The 14,719-nt window shown below is 42.6% G+C and overlaps 1 protein-coding gene across 3 annotated transcripts in view; it reads right to left on the bottom strand.

Annotated features, from left to right (window-relative positions):
* Positions 1 to 13,477, bottom strand: part of unc5a (unc-5 netrin receptor A) — a 241,772-nt gene extending 228,295 nt beyond the window's left edge. For all 3 annotated transcript variants that reach the window (XM_020045944.3, XM_010900291.4, XM_020045945.3), the window contains exon 1: positions 12,918 to 13,477. In XM_020045944.3, the coding sequence (XP_019901503.2) occupies positions 12,918 to 13,017 (100 nt within the window). In that variant the 5' untranslated portion in view covers positions 13,018 to 13,477. The remainder of the gene's footprint in view (positions 1 to 12,917) is intronic.
* Positions 13,478 to 14,719: the final 1,242 nt, after the last annotated feature.

The following is a 14,719-nucleotide window of genomic DNA, read 5'->3' as shown; positions in this document are numbered from 1 at the left end:
ACACAAACACACAAAACAGACACAATCACACAGACACAATTACTGATTATTGCACACATTCCCAAAACAGACACACTCGCACAAAAAAACACAAACCATGCTTAATACAGTGGGGAAGAGGCAGAATAATCACAGCCAACTTTTTGGTCTATTTAGTCAAGGAGTTTAGTGTGTTTTTGTACAAATGGGGGCTTAGTTAATTGGATGGTCGTGATGATAAAACTGCATTTCTCTTCAAGGCTGAGCTGGCAGAGACAACGGGAGAAACTCACACACACACACACACACATCCTCACAAACACAAGGATGTGGACACACACAAACACACTTCTCTGAAAAGGTTTGAGGAACAATCCATCAGATTACCTCAAGGTCATTTCAACAGATTAGAAAAAAAAAAATAGCGAGATGGGAAGTACGTGGGTGTGTGTGTGAGAGTTTGTGTGAGCGTGTAGGTGCATCCATTCCTGAGTGTGTATGTGCTGTGGAGCTGTGGAATGTCTCTCCTTTGGAGAGGACTAAGGCATTCCAGTAAGATCTATTCAACATTCACATGAGACCCACACTGTTCTGTGATTTGACATAAAGATAAAACATAATTACAATAGAATCACATTGGAGGACTGAATGCTGACTGCCCTTATTACCACAGAGACATCAAGGCTTTTAATCTCTGATTTCTCCGAACACATTGTCATGGCTACCAGGCTCCGATGAGTACAGCTGATCTTGGATCCATTTGTTATTCTTCCGATCCATTTTTCTTTTTTTTTCTTTTTTATGGACAAGAAGGACTGGATCCTAGACTGACACACACCTCAGATGTTTGAATGCAGGTGGAGCTGCACAATTCATCAAACTCATATGGCCATAATGACATGCAACATTGATATCACAAGAGTATGCAATGTTTCGGGACACACCTTAGCCACATGTAACATTTGTTTCCATACTTTCCTCTGGGCTTTTGCTCCTCTCGCGGCTGCTTCTGTCAAACACAAACCCTTTCTCCAGTCACAGATACTTGTTGCCACTGGTGGATTCACTATGGATCTGCATGCTGCACTTTTAGGTCAAGTAGTCAAACACTTCAAAACAACAGCAAAACTCCTTGGCGCTTTGCTTTTCAATACGTAACTTTATTTCTGTGATTCCAAACCCTTCAGCCAATCTATACCCTGATCTGTACTGTGCCATGAATAACAACAACACTCTTTTCAAGAAAAATCACAGTTCAATTGTTTTGCAGCCTCACGGCCGGGTTTCTTCTGTAGCCATGGAAACCAAACATTAGTGTATCTTTGGAAAGAGGTGATGCCAACCTGCTGCTAATCACCAATCAATCACTAGCTAATCAATCAGCCCCTGAAAACCCCCATGGGGACACATGACTTTATCAAAGGAATGTTAGTGACTTAGGAATAAAGACTAGCTCCACTTATCAGAACCAAATGGCATACTATTCCCTATGTAGTGCACTACTTTATATTACGTTAGACCAGCAGGCCCTGATCAGAAACAATGCTCACTATAGGGAACAGTGTGTGATTTGGGATCCAGAAAAGTGATGGAGGATACCAATGGCTGGCGTTAGAACCTGGCAGCCTAAAGGTGGTAGCCTCTTTTGAAACAGGATGGCCCACAACGACAACGAGCTTAAATAGGATCAACAAGCACCATTGAGCAGTATCCCCTGTGGTGAAGCGACCAGCCCCATAGTGCTCCCTCTAGTGGTGGACAAGCAAACTGGGTCTGAAACAACGGACCATTTCACCATTTCACCATGCAGTCATGACTCTCATGACACTGACCATGACTCACATGGATCATGACTCACACGGATCATGACTCACACGGATCATGACACACACGGATCAAGACACACATGGATCAAGACACACACGGATCATGACTCACACTGACCATGACTCACACGGATCATGACTCACACGGATCAAGACACACGGATCAAGACTCACACTGACCATGACTCACACGGATCATGACTCACACGGATCAAGACACACACGGATCATGACTCACACGGATCAAGACACACACGGATCATGACTCACACGGACCAGGACCCAGGCTGATCATGACTCACATGGATCACGACTCACACGGATAATGTTCTGGGATCATTAACTATGCTACTTCAAGCGAGCAGAGTTTCACTGTTATGTACCTTCTTCTTGTGACATGGATTACAGTGAGTTGTTAAACAACAAAACTCAGATGTTGAGGTGCTGTGAAAGCGTTGGTCTACTTTAGCTGTGAGTGGGCCCTGCAGACCCTCCTGGCAGAAAGACACACCATAATAGGCTGAGCCAGAATAGAACACAACACCTCTGGGTTGCTAAACAATGATTGATGGTCAATTAACCAGTCAGAGAAGAGTATTGATCACACCGCAGGAAGACAGGAAGGAACTATCCCAAAAGGATGGCCTATCCTTACGAAGATGAATAAGAAGCAGTTAACGCCTAATTTAGGATTAAAGCTTTTTTGCACTAATAGTAAAGGTTAGTAGAAACTGATCCTAGAGCTGTGGTTAGGTTAGTCATTGGAGAGATGCAGGGAGCTCCCCAATGAGCAATTACAGCACACCGCCTTACTCAAGGACAAAATTACATGTTTTCACCTTGCTGGCTGGAGGATTTGACCTAACAACCATTCAGTAATTGGTTTAATGCTCTGACCACTAGACTATCTGCTGAGTGAGTGGGATCTTTGATTAGGTTTGTTACTGGTTCAGGCTAGGACTGGTCCTAGATCTATTTTTAGGTTAGTTACTAGTTCAGGTTAGGACTGGTCCTAGATCTGTTTTTAGGTTAGTTACTGGTTCAGGTTAGGACTGTTAATACATCGGTTGTTAGGTTAGAACCTAATGGTTCAGGTTAGGACTAGAAATCTGTGGTAGGGGCTAAGATAAATAAAGGAGAATGAATGATGTATCGCAACAGTTTCACACTTACATATTCCACTGATTTCTTGCAGTTGTTTAAAAAGAGCCGTACTCTGTAAGAGTCAACCGAAGTATTAAACAAGTCTGGGTCTCTACTTCCAGGCGTGGGATTGGCTCTGGGAAGCAGCAGATAGTCAGCCCACACTGTCTAATAATAAGTACATAACATCAACAACCCTCACTGAGGGCAACATACTGGGTATCCTGTAGGCTTACAGGCACCATATTCACACTGCTGGGCTTCCCAGCGTATGGACCAAATGTTTGGTCGTTTTTATTTGCTGTGTTATACCAATCTATAACTGCCAACTGCAAATTAGGCAAAGAACAAGCTGTAAAATACCAGAGAAAGATGTGACACTTTGCAAATATTTGGTTTGTTTCTGTAATATCCCGAATCAAAGCTATTGTACATTATAAAATTGTTAAATCAAAGAAATCTGACTTAGGTTGGGAAGTAATTTAATCTTTAACTGTTGCTTCCAACTGAACTTACAGTGGATATAAAAAGTTTACACACCCCTGTTAAAATGCCGGGTTCGGTTACAAAGATAAATTATGTCAGAACTTTTTCCACCGTTAATATGACCTATAACATGAAAAATTCAACTGAAAAGCAAACTGAAATCTTTGAGGGGGGAAAATAAAAAACTCCCAATAACCTGGTTGCATAAGTGTGCACACCCTTAAACTAATACTTTGTTGAAGCACCTTTTGATTTTATTACAGCACTCTTTTTGGGTAGGAGTCTATTAGCATGACACATCCTGACGTGGCAATAATTGCACACTCTTCTTTGCAAAAGCGCTCCAAATCTGTCAGATTGCCAGGACATTTCCTGTGCACAGCCCTCTTCAGATCACCCCACAGATGTTCAATTGGATTCATGTCTGGGCTCTGGCTGGACCATTCCAAAACGTTAATCTTCAGGTTTAGCCATGCTTTTGAGGATTTGGATGTGTGCTTTGGGCCATTATCATGCTGAAAAGTGAACTTCCTCTTCATCTTTCTAATGGACACCTGAAAGTTTTGTGCCAAAATTGCCTGGTATTTGAAACTGTTCATAATTCCCTCCAACCTGACTAAGGCCCCAGTTCCAGCTGAAGAAAAACAGCCCCAAAGCATGATGCTGCCGCCACCATGCTTGTTTTTGCGCCAAACATACCTGTTGGAATTATGGCCAAAAGGTTCAACCTTGGTTTCATCAGACAATAACAAATTTTGCACACATGCTTTTGGGAGTTTGTTTTTTTATTTTTTCTTTGTAAGAAAAGGCTTCCATCTTGCCACCCTACCCCATAGCCCATTCATATGAAGAATACAGAAGTTTGTTGTCACATGTAGCACACCCAGTACTTGCCAGAAATTCCAGCAGTTCCTTTAATGCTGCTGTAGGCCTCTTGGAAGCCTCCCTAACCAGTTCTCTTCTTGTCTTTTCATCAATTTTGGAGGGACGTCTAGTTCTTGGTAATGTCTCTGTTGTGCCATATTTTCTCCACTTGATGATGACTGTCTTCACTGTGTTCTATTGTATATCTAATACTGGAAATTATTTTGTACCCTTCTCCTGACTGATATCTTTCAACAATGAGATCCCTCTGATGCTTTGGAAGCTCTCTGCGGACCATGGCTTTTGCTCTGAGATGCAACTAAGAAAATGTCAGGAAAATCCTACTAGAACAGCTGAACTTTATTTGTGATTAATCAGAGTCACTTTAAATGATGGCAGGTGTGTAATGACTTCTACTTAACATGAGTTTGAATGTGATTGGTTAATTCCAAACACAGACACATCCCCAGTTATAAGAGGGTGTGCACACTTATGCAATCAGGTTCTTTTAAGGTTTTTATTTTTCATTTTTCCCCCTCGAAGATTTCAGTTTTTTTTTTCAATTGAATTGTTCACATTATAGGTCACATTAAAAGTGGAAAAGGTTCTGACATGATTTATCTTTGTCTCATTCTTTTACATCACAAAAACCTGGCATTTTCACAGGGGTGTGTAGACTTTTTATATCCACTGTATATCTTAAAGAAAATACATTGTAATTAAATTGGAATTGCTTCTTGTTTTATAGAAATGTGGATATATTTTTTGAGAACTCTGCAAGGAGCACGTTGGCATTTCATTGCATACAGCGGCAGTCTCCTCTGTGAATATGTAGACCACTTCCAACAGATGCCTCTTGTGATTATCCAAGCTCCTATGTTAAATGTTAAACAGATCACTTCAACACGAGCCGAGGACACACTGACTGTGATCTTCAAGAGCTGAGCACGCATATACATAAAACACACACACACACTGAGCCAAAGGCACCTTGGGCACATCTCTATCTACTATACCATTGTCACTGACCTCAGGACATTACATACACTTGACAACCTCCACACACACAAACATATACACACACATACATGGCTGCAGATTGCCGCACATACTCCACAGACACACAAACACACACACACACACACACACAATGATAGCAGAAGTCCACGCAGCAGTTACCTTGAGCAGTCTCTCTCTCTTTCAACCAGGACAGCTGGACCCAAGGTCAGAATGATGAGCTCTGAACACAGAAGGACGAACAACGGCACCAAAACATGATTACACTCAATGGGACACACACCCCGTTGAAACCTTGCATGCAGAGTTCTGAAAGATTCTCCTACCTTTCCAGGGGAAAACTACTAAGAATGCATGCAGGGCAGGATTGGACCGATAGCCACTAATAATTAAAAAAAATAAAAAAAATAATGAAGTCCCTACATCCAACTGGCCCTGTGGCTGAGTTCGCAGACCTGTTCTACGGACAAACTGAAGCTTCAGGCCCAGAACATTTAATCAATCAGCATTAACCAAGTTACAACACAGAAAAAACTACACACATCTATTGAGAAACAGTAGCACTTAAAAATGTAGGGCTATCTTACATGGGTGCGGGGAACAACTGATCCAGTATAGTATCACAATCTCCCCCCGATGACATTCTAACTAAACCAAGACCAAGAATCTACTATTTATTAATACCACATGCCGGTACATTTTGGCATTACTGGTCAGAATGCTATTTCACCAACCACGCTGGTTGGTATTCACACAGGGCTATATACAGTGAAAGGGTTTCACTTGCTTTTTGGATACTAGATGGAGGGGAAGTGACATTATGTCTTTGTGTATGATCATCAATGAGAAATGTTAATAAGAAATTTCAATATATCGCAATATTGAATTGAAATACTGAGTATATCGCAATATTACTGTATCATGATTCAAGTATCAGGATAATATCGTATTGTGAGGTCCCAGGCAACTCCCACTGCTACTATATGGCCCTTAATCAACAGTACACCATGGTAAACTATTTCATTGTACCACAGGAGAACATAACATAAGGTTGCATTTCCTGACAAAATATCAAACAAATATGATATATTACTTAACAATTAGCAAATGTAATTTCTCCAAATTTAAAAACACTATTCGGGCCTTTAAAGACCTCTCTGATGAAAATAGGCTGCACGTTGTTATGGGGGGAGGACAGAGAGAACTGTGTTTTGGCAGCACACTACACAGCTGTCAGACACAAAATGAGGGACATTGCCTGAACAGAATAAACAAATGTCTTATGCCATTGTTATTTGCATTGTCTATTGAATGTTTATTTGAGGGTTTCTTTTTTCCCTTCATTATTGTTCTATTAATTGTGTTGTTGACCTTCTTGAATATTACAGTATCATTAATTTAATTAACTTACTTTATTTTTACTAAATAATTATTTCCAAAGTACATAATGGCAAAAAGTAATGGTTTGGTTGTGCCTCTACAGCAACTTAATTTGAATTGAGAGAGAAAGAGGTAGAAGCAGAGAGGACAGGTGGAGGGGAGAGGGAGACAGTGAGAGATAGGGAGGGACATCGAGGGAAACAGAGAGAGAGGCAGGGAGAGAGAGAGAGGCAGGGAGAGAGAGAGAGGCAGGGAGAGGGAGACAGAGAGAGAGGCAGGGAGAGGGAGAGAGTTGGGGGAAGGAGGGATTAGGGGGAGCGGGACAGAGAGAGCAGAGGGGGGGCACAGAGAAAAATACAGAAAGAGATACGGAGAGAAATAGAAAAATCTGGTGAGATACAGAGGAAAAGAGAGCCATATATGTAGGCATATACGAAGACAATGGGAGAAAGTGAAAGAAAGAGACTCCAAGACAACCCCCTGCCATCTTGGGAAAACAGCTAACATTGGATCAGCCCCTCCAGGGAGGGGACCAGGTCTTCAGCTCAACAAGATCATCCTGACTCACTCATTGGCTGTATGGGTGCTCTGCCTGGTTGCCGTGGGCACAGAATGATAGCCCTGACAACAGAGGAGATAGAGAAGACTTTCTGAACTGGGGACCCGGAAGGAGCACTGGCAGAGAAAAAAAGCTCCCATCTCTGGTCAATCCCCAGTTCAACTCAGGTCCATCACTGGTTCATCCCCTGTCCCATCCCTGGCCCAACTCAGGTCCATCACTGGTCCATCCCCTGTCACATCCCTGGTCCATCACAGGTCCAACACTGGTCCATCCCTGTCCCATGCCTGGTCCAACCCCTATCTAGCCAGACCTTATCAATAGATTCCAACCTGACACCAAGTTAATTGAAATAAAAGGGCAAAGAACATCTGCTCCCACCGCAGAAGAAAACACTTCTCTGTCACTCACTCATCCTACTTTTCTCTATCTCTCCTTCGTTCTTTCTCTCCTCTATCCCTCTCCACTTTGCTCTCTTCTCTCCCCTGTCTTCCATTCATTCTAGTCACTGTTCCACTGTCCTTACCATTCTCCTCAAGGAGAGACAGAGAGAAAAAGAGAGCGAAAGGGGGAGAGAGGTTGGATATATTAAGCTTTTGGTTGAGATAAGCGTTTCTCCATCATTTACTGCTGACCTGTGAGTTGCCTCCATAGGGACCTGTTCTAAAGTAGTGCACGATATAAAGAATAGGGTTCCATTTTGTTTCTCGTTTCACTATATCTAAGGCTTCTATTAGTCCCCCATCACACTGAATATACCTTTACATGTTGACTACATGCGTTTCACAAATTTATCAGGATGGTGGGGTGGGGGGGCTAAAGACAGGCATCCAAATATTATTTAAGTGTTAAAGAACTATATTTTTAGGTGTCTCACATTCTTGATTTTGTCCTTCTTCATCTCTCTCTTCTCCCCCTTTTCTATCAGGCCCTCCTCTCTCCCCTTCTCTTTTCATTCCACATCTCCTCTCTCAATCCCTGAAACTCTCTTTTTAATATTATGCAATTCCATTTCGGAGAACATTACTTAATCCTAAAAAACGCTGTTCTCTAGAGGAGTGAAACCTTTTTCATTCTTCCTCATTTTCATTTTTTTCTGTTGAGTAATTTCCCATGATGCATTCATTGCTTGTACATCATACTAATTCACTGGATTGGGAGAAATAAATAATTTTATGTTAAATTGCTCTCCCATGCTGGATCTCACTTCTTCTCACATGCATCATTGGAATTCATCGTTCACAACTGAAGGTAACAAAATCCCTCTCTCTTTCACCCTTCTCTTTCTCACCTCCTCTCTTTCTCCTCTCTTGTCTATTTGTCTTCTCTCTCTTTTACCTATCTCCCATCTGTCCCAACTAGATTTCTTCCCTCACTCTCTCTTTCAATAAGACCCTGTCTGGTGACCATTAGCTATGGAGAAGTGAAGAAAAAGTGATTTTAAATTTGTTTGACACTGAGGCATTTATCCACTCAATACATAATGTTAATTGTAGCTTCTTCAATTCTTCCTCTACAGTATGTATCAATTCCTTGTGACTTAATGGAGTAAAAAAAAAAAATAATAATCAGTTAGAACACATTGGGCTGGTTCAGTATGACACTGCTAAAAACTAAGTGCGGTAAAAACATCCCTTTTCAAAACACCAAAACATAATAAAAAATGACATTATAATTCATTATTATTTCTTTGTTTTTTTAAACCTTTATCTTTATCTTTGAAACCTATCTTCCGTTATACCCAATTTGTGATTAATACCCTGCTTCACTGCAGCAACTATCAGCAGACTTGGGACAGTTGATGTCAACCCATGTGCCTTCAGATGCAGTACTTATCACGCTGCTCACTCAACCAGGAAATCCAGACCTGAATCATTACACTCCGTAAAGGAACACCCTCTCCAGACTTCTACCTCGACTGAGTTCAGAGAGCCCATGCCCTCACAAGGAGTTGCTAGAGGGCGATGGGATATCCATATTCGATGCTAACCCCACGAACCTGAACGTTGCTGGCCAAATGCACCTGGGCTAATTTGCAAGCAAGATTCAACTGAGAGGCCCAGAATTAAATGAATTTCCAGCCGAAATGTAAATTCGCCCCTCCAAATTGGAGAGGTGTGGGGTTCTGCCACATTGGGCACCCAGGGAGCAATTAGGGTTAACTATTAGTCCAGGACAGAACGACAGAATTTTCACCTTGCTGGCTCTGGGATTCAATCTAGCAACCTCACAGTTTCTGATCACGTGATCTAACAGCTAGCCTACCTGCCCCAAATAGTGCTGTGTATGTCTATCTGATGGTTGTTGAATATTGACTGTCTCCTCTTGTCCTCTCTGCTTCCCGCTCTTCGCACCTACTCTTCTCATCGCCCACCCTCCAGATATATTGCTCTGAAGTTGATTGTTAGTGATTGTCCACACTAGAAGCTGTAAGACGTCTCGTATTTAATGCCTCGCTGCCCAACGCAGCTGTACAAAACCAGACAACAGTTGGCTGGCAGCTCTTCTGATTGGTCGAAGAGGAAAAGCAAAGGAAGGGCAGTGATATTTTCTGTTTGTATAAGGGTTGCTGGGTGGATGGCTGGATGTGTCATGTGAATGATCTCCCAAACGGATCGGTGCCAGGGTTTCACTAACATCTACTCAAAAAATTGAGACACACTCACACCATGTGCCATACATACACAAAGAAATAGAAAATGAAAATACAGCCTTTTGTTCACAAAAATCTGGTCCCAGAAATATGAAAACTAATGACACACCAACATTCCTCTTCCCTGTACAGTAACAGGCAGTGTTAGTCTTCAGGGTGAATTCCCCCGCCCCCTCTCTACTCAGACAGATCACTCAAAACACAAAGCAAAAAGAAAGGGCCTGAGTTAGCTCAAATGTAGACTGACAGGCCCTACCTACCTTAGTGGAGCAGCCATGTTTCCACTGAGAAGACAAGCTTCTGTTTGATACTGACGGCAGCAGACTCAGCTAGTTTACCTCTGCTGGGGCAAGAGTAGTAGGACGGATGCTGGGACGAGACTGTCACACACACACACACACACAGCCACACCAAACTGTCCCAGCCAACCTTTCATTTTGCATCGAAAGAGAATGGTCTCAGGAATTACACCACAGCACACCTATGATTATGTCAGCTTTTATGTTATTTTAGGAGCCTATTTCCCATAGACCTAGCTGTGTTTGGGTACTGGACAGTTTTGAACTGTTTAGAGGTGGCTGTTAGGGTACTGGATGCGTTCAAACTCTTTAGACCAGGCTGTGTCAAGATACTGGATGGGTTTTAACTGTTTAGTCCTGGCTGTTTCTAAGAACTGGACAGGTTTTAACGCAACGCTAGCACTACATACAGGCAAAATAAAGAAAGAGAGAGAGAGAGAGAGCAGGAAAGAGAGAGGGAGGAGAGAGAGGTGGGGAAGAGAGAGCTAGAGAGAGAGGAGGGTTGAGGATGATTACCACAAAGGGTACAGAGGGGGCACAAGGAGTGGCCGGGGTGATTTGCATATAACCTTGCTCAACACACACGCAGACGGGCAAACATGTGCGTGCAAACACACACACCAATGACAAGTAAGCATTTAGTTGAATGCTCCATTCCTTGTGTATCCCGTTCATGACAAATAAAAGAGGAAACCTAAAACACACAATGAGAACCCATATTTCCCACCAAGCGTCATAAAACAGCCGTCCAGTAAATGCCACCCTGTACACTGCTATTTACTCTATACTTGAAATAGTACCATCCCTGGAGCAGGGCTGTTTATTTAATCTTAATTTATTCATAATTATTCACTAATTAATGCGAGAGAAAAGCCCTGTTCGTTAATTCATCATCTCGTGTATTTGCTGAATCCCGGAGCTAGGGAAGCATTTACACAACTTGTACTATGTCTGCCTTCTGTCCCGGACCTTAGGGGAACTAGCATGTCTGCTGTATGTGTGTGTGTTTGTGTGTGTGTGTGTGTGTGTGTGTGTGTGTGTGTGTGTGTGTGTATGTCTGCCTGCTGTCCAGCGCCCGGGGAGCCAGAGGAGGACCAGAGGAACCGTCTGGAGAACTAGCTGATGAAATGGAGTGTGAAATCCAAGCTAAATGTTCTTAGGGATGGAGACTCGCTACACCAGACCCACCAGACGCTACAATATTGCAAACAGCTCGGCAGCACCATTGGAATTCTATTATTTGTTGCCTAAACGTTGAATTCTATACTCACCAGTGAAGTAGAATGCTTAGATCCAGCGGCTGGTGCCGTCCAATGGACCGCAAACAGCAAGAAGGCTATATTAACGTTCTAAATCAATTATGACCTCATCATTACCTTGTCATAAATGGTGCATTGCAAATCAGTGTAATTGAATTGGTTGTGCAAGTGACGTGTATATTATTTTTGGTTTAAGACCATGTCTGATATAGACACTTAATAATAACCTTCCCGTTCAGACAGCAAGCGTGCGTCTCCGTTTCTCCTGCATCACTCCACGCTCTCTTCCGCCTTTGTGTTTTGGTCGTCTTTTACATCAAAGCACATCTCCATGCCAACTAGTCAGAAGAGTCTGGCCCTTATGATAGGCTAAAGTACGCTGCCGAAGGGTCCGGCTCTACGCTAAATCACCCGGCGTCAGCCCGACAAGGTCCTCTAACTGCACGGTAAAACTGTCTGCATACTGCTGAAGACAGCAGGACCGGGCAAGAGGGGAGAGGAGCGAAAAACATAGGAGTGGAGAGTAATGAGGAGAGGACGGAACGTGCGACCAAATTATTCTCTGCTTCACTCAGCCAGCGTGGCAAATTCTACCATACATGAGGACGCTTGCGCTTAAACAGAGTCTGCACCTCACGGTCGCACGTATTCAAACTAGCCGTGCAGGGCACAAAGACGAATCAGAACAAATAGATTGTAACATTCCAGGCTAAACTAAACTTAAGTCACCAATTTTTCAATCAGGCTGTCTTTCTTTTAGCTATATGAAACCGATGAACGCTCCAGTGAATTGTATCATATGCTGGTACTGACTGAACTGTCATATTGAGACATTGACATCGGTTGAAAATTTCGCTTTTTATTCACATAGCACCCGTCAACTTGGCCGGTTCAAGCTGGTGCGCCAGCAGGTGTTCTGTCCCGTTAATTTACAATCTGTCGCGAAATGTCCAGAAAGCCGCACGAGACCTACAGGACAGACTCCTGTATCCTAGAAACAAGTCACTCTCGCTGCCTCGCGCGCACACAACGCGTCCGCTACATTACAGACGTGGCTCCGGTAATGTCACGGGACCGCTTGGTTTGCCTACTGATGAATTGAGATGGAACGAGACGAAGCGTCCCCCGATGATCAATGAATTGTTTTATAAACGCAGCTTTTATCCGGTTTAACCTTGAAGGGCTAATTGATTAAGATTGGTGGAAAAGAGAGCCTCACGGAATAACAAACGCCTGCGTAATTGCCTACGCATATGTTCGGTTAAAACTGAGCCCAAAAGAAAGAACTTGCCAGTTGTAGGCTGCTAGCTCATCCTACATTTCCCATACGTAATTAACATAATGCCTCATTATGTGAACATAAAGGCCTATACATAAATGGTTTTCATCATCCAGAATAACGCAGTGAACTTGAAGCGCGGCCAAACAATAATAAGTATACACTGAACTCACCAATGCAGGTAAATCCTGCGAGGAACAGCCAGCAAAGCATAACGAGCGTGTCGGAGCTGGATCTCCCGCGGACAAAGGGAGTCAGGTGTAACAGCAGCATCTCCGCTGTAAGCTGTTCGCACTTCTACTGTCTCCGGTTTAACTTTCAAAAGGCGAGGAGCAGGGTAAAATGAGCAGTGGTTTCAGTGCACTGGTTTGTGTGGCCGGTTGGGTTCTCCTCCAGACGGCTCTTTACGAGGATAATTAACACCGATGCCTTAAAGTCCTGACGGCTCAGCAGCAGCAAGCATCGTGGTCTACCACCTTGGCCATTACATTGGTATCCCCGCCACGCTGCGCGTCTTGGTTGCTTTAGAAACAACCCTGCATCACAGGTGTGGTAAACACACTCAGCTTTCTTCCTTCCTTCCTTATTTTGCACTCTCCTCTCCTCTTCGCAGTTGCTTTCCAAAGCCGCTATCCGTTTGAAATTCAGAAGCAGGACAGCGCTAGAATGTGTTTTATGCCTCGCTTGTGTTCTCTTCTATCCTCCTTGGGAAAATAATTCCTGCAACCGACAGGGAAATAGTATAAATTGGCTTGAGAGAAAGAACATCTGCTTCCACAGCAATGCAGGAGTGGAGAGAGCAGAGAGGTACAGGAGAGAGAGCAGAGCGAAGTGGCAAAACCAGAACTGGAGTAGCATCCTCAGAAGGAATGGAATGACCTTATGATCTCTATAATTCTCCTTTTCAGTAATACAGTCGATTAGGATATACGATTAGGATATTATAAATGGGAACCCGCATAGTTCCCTGCGATAATTTCGAAATGTTCAAAAGTTCAAAATGTTTTATTCCACAAGTAATTTCCTATTTTCGATAGGCGTTATTATGATGTGTAAAGGCATAAGGAATGCATAATTTGTTTGCGGATAAAGTCACCGTTTTACCCCTTCCATGTTTATTAATTAATAGTATTCATATGACGCCGTGCATAACAGACGTTGATAGATGGGATATCATTACGCTATGTAATATCGAACAGCACTTTGTATGCAGATACATGCCCTATAGCTGCGCTCTTTAGTCAAGGATTGAATACATCAGTCTACAATCCTAAAGTGTAACACTAATATCAGTCGTCCACTCCTAATACGATAGTATTACTGGTTTGGGTAAACCTTGTTGTCAGCAAACATGAGGAAAAAGATACAAACACTTAGCTGGAATAGTTTATGCTTGGTGTCGGCAGGAAGACAATGGTAAATTATAATCCTACTTGTAATATTCACAAATTAAACTGTAGGGGAAAAAATTACTCGGATGTATTTGGAGGCAATGTATTTTTCCATAGGCCTAATTGTTTGTAAGAGAAGTCTCATTTTTTTAGGCGTGTGATTTGATTTCCTCACTATCATTCCCAACATGTTTTATTCCAAGTCCTTTCATTGCAGTCGATTGGCTAGCGTAAGCATGGGAGTGTTTTCCAATCAGTTTTCTGCAGTGGAGTCCTCTTAACCAGTCTTCTTAACCAGATTATCAAAACTAATGACGAATTTTCTAAATGTTGCTGACTACACATTTGGGCTCTGGCCCAAACCTATGACCAGGTCTACATCGTTTTCTCACGTTTTCTTGGTGCTACTTGAAAACTCAATTCGGTTAAGAAACTATATCCAGTGTCATGGTGCATGGGTGCCGGGAACAATATGAGGTACCAAAAATACTTTTTCGAAGTTGTGACTTGACATTAATTACACTTGATTGGACACACGAAATTACATATCAATTATTAAAAAATAAAAGCCATAAAATGTAATT

Source organism: Esox lucius, chromosome 4 (genome assembly GCF_011004845.1).
Source record: "Esox lucius isolate fEsoLuc1 chromosome 4, fEsoLuc1.pri, whole genome shotgun sequence".
Classification (NCBI taxonomy): domain Eukaryota; kingdom Metazoa; phylum Chordata; class Actinopteri; order Esociformes; family Esocidae; genus Esox; species Esox lucius.
The sequence above is the reverse complement of the archived record's forward strand: the minus strand, read 5'-3'. Positions and strand labels throughout refer to the sequence as shown.